This window comes from Petaurus breviceps, unplaced genomic scaffold, assembly GCF_028583685.1.
Source record: "Petaurus breviceps papuanus isolate PSGF00001 unplaced genomic scaffold, PetGlider_PUasm1.0 90721, whole genome shotgun sequence".
Classification (NCBI taxonomy): Eukaryota; Metazoa; Chordata; class Mammalia; order Diprotodontia; family Petauridae; genus Petaurus; species Petaurus breviceps.
Genome location: NW_027187322.1, coordinates 1,184,776 through 1,186,640, shown reverse-complemented (window position 1 = coordinate 1,186,640; position 1,865 = coordinate 1,184,776). Strand labels below are relative to the sequence as shown.

At 56.4% G+C, this 1,865-nt stretch overlaps 1 protein-coding gene across 1 annotated transcript in view; it reads left to right on the top strand.

Annotated features, from left to right (window-relative positions):
* The first annotated feature begins 201 nt into the window (after positions 1-201).
* LOC138144795 (actin, alpha skeletal muscle-like) overlaps positions 202-1,865 on the top strand; it is an 8,761-nt gene continuing 7,097 nt past the window's right edge. The window contains exons 1-2 of the mRNA XM_069066224.1: positions 202-355; positions 1,526-1,671. Coding sequence (XP_068922325.1) covers positions 1,543-1,671 — 129 coding nt within the window. The 5' untranslated portion in view covers positions 202-355; positions 1,526-1,542. The remainder of the gene's footprint in view (positions 356-1,525; positions 1,672-1,865) is intronic.

Genomic DNA, 1,865 nt, shown 5'->3' with positions numbered 1-1,865 from the left:
GTCATGATAAGCCCCCTCCCATACCAGCACCCTGCTTACCCATACATGGACAGCAGGAACAACCCAGGAGGGAAGGGTGCCCAGAGCCAAAGGGCTGAGACTGGGATAGCCACCCTAACAGCCCTGCCTTGCCCATGAAAGGTCCCTGCTGGACAGCTGCTCTGGACCTTGTCCAAATATGGAGCCCTTGAGACTGCCACCTCAAGGGAGGGGTGAGGGGATCCAATGCAGTGCCACCAACACCATCCCTCCCCCCCCCACACACACACACTCAGGTATAAATACCCCAGGGCAGCACCGACCTAGACCACCTGCCAGTTTTCTTCTCCCAGAACTTCTGAGCCTGCAGGAGCTGGTAAGAACCTAGGAATGCCTGGCCTTCCACTGACTTCTCTTTTGGTGGAGTAGGAGGTGGGGACCCAGCTGTTTGACCTGGGGCATGGAAGATCTCATAACTAGACTGAACCCAGGGGGGCTAGAGCATTCCAGCAGCCCTAAGATTCTCTCAGAAGGGGTGCACAGATGTCCGTAGGCAAAGGAGAGAGGGAGGGGGAGAGAGAGAAGAGAGGGAGGAAGAGGGAAGAGAAAGTGACAGAGAGGGAGGAAAGGAAGGGAGGGAATGAGAGAAGGAGGGAGGAGGGAGGGAGAGAGAGACAGAGAGACAGAGAGAGAGAGAGAGAGAGAGAGAGAGAGAGAGAGAGAGAGAGAGAGAAGAAGAAGAAGGAGGAGGAGGAGGAGGAGAGAGAGGAAAGAGAGAAGGGAGGGAGAGAGGAGAGAGAAGATTTCCCAGCTGGGCCCCGGAGGCAGCCCTGTTTAGGACCAGTCCTAAGAGCTGATGGAGTGGGGTGGTCTTGGGGGAATTCAGTCAATAAGCATTCCTGGCACTTACTATAAGCCTGGCACTAGGTATACAATGAAATGCAAAAAAAATTTTTTAAAAAGAAAGGCTCCTCCCCCCGCGGAGCCCCCTTTCTAAGGGGAAGTTTTGGATTTCCCCAAGCGGACTGATCAGGATGGGGGCGAAGGGCGGCGCGCTGCCTACAGCTTGCAGGGAATGGGAGAGGAGCTCAGGCCAGCTGCCCCTCCTCTTCTCTCCCTCAAACCCTTCCATGGTCCTAGACAGGGAAAGAGAATGCGGGAAATGCAAAGGATTTCGTTTGGGTCTGAGGCCCCGAGTTCACACCCTGAGCTGCCCCTCCTCCCAGAATTACTACGGGCCAGCCCCTTCGATCTCTCTAGACCTCAATTTTCATCCTCCATAAAACGAGCCCTAACCAGCCTCCGGATTTGGGTGAACGCTCCAAAGCCCTGATGGTTAAATGATGGGATCCCGAGGATTTGGGGCTAGGGACAGAGGGATCCGTTTGCTCTCCAGGAAAGCTTTTTTTTTTTTTTTTAAGGATTGGTTTTCTGGGTAAAGAAAAAAAAAACTCAGTCCCCCCCTCCCCCCCCCCCCCCGCTTAGCCGGGGAGGAGGGGGGCACACACCACAGTCCTCCCCCTTCACTTAGCCCCTTCTCTCCCAGCCACAACCGCTGCCACCATGTGCGATGAGGACGAGGTCACCGCGCTGGTCTGTGACAACGGCTCTGGCCTGGTGAAGGCCGGCTTCGCCGGGGACGATGCTCCCCGAGCCGTGTTCCCCTCCATCGTGGGCCGGCCCCGACACCAGGTACGGAGCTCGGAGGGAGGGAAGGAGAGAGACCCAGAGAAAGAGAGAGACAGAGAGAGTCAGAGAGACAAAAGAGACAGACATTGAAAGAAACGAGGAGAGAGAGACTGAGGGAGGGGGAGAAAGAGATGTGAGACAGAGGCAGAGAGCCTAGCACTGGGCTCCCACCCGGAGCTGCCTCTTCCCCCTCCCCC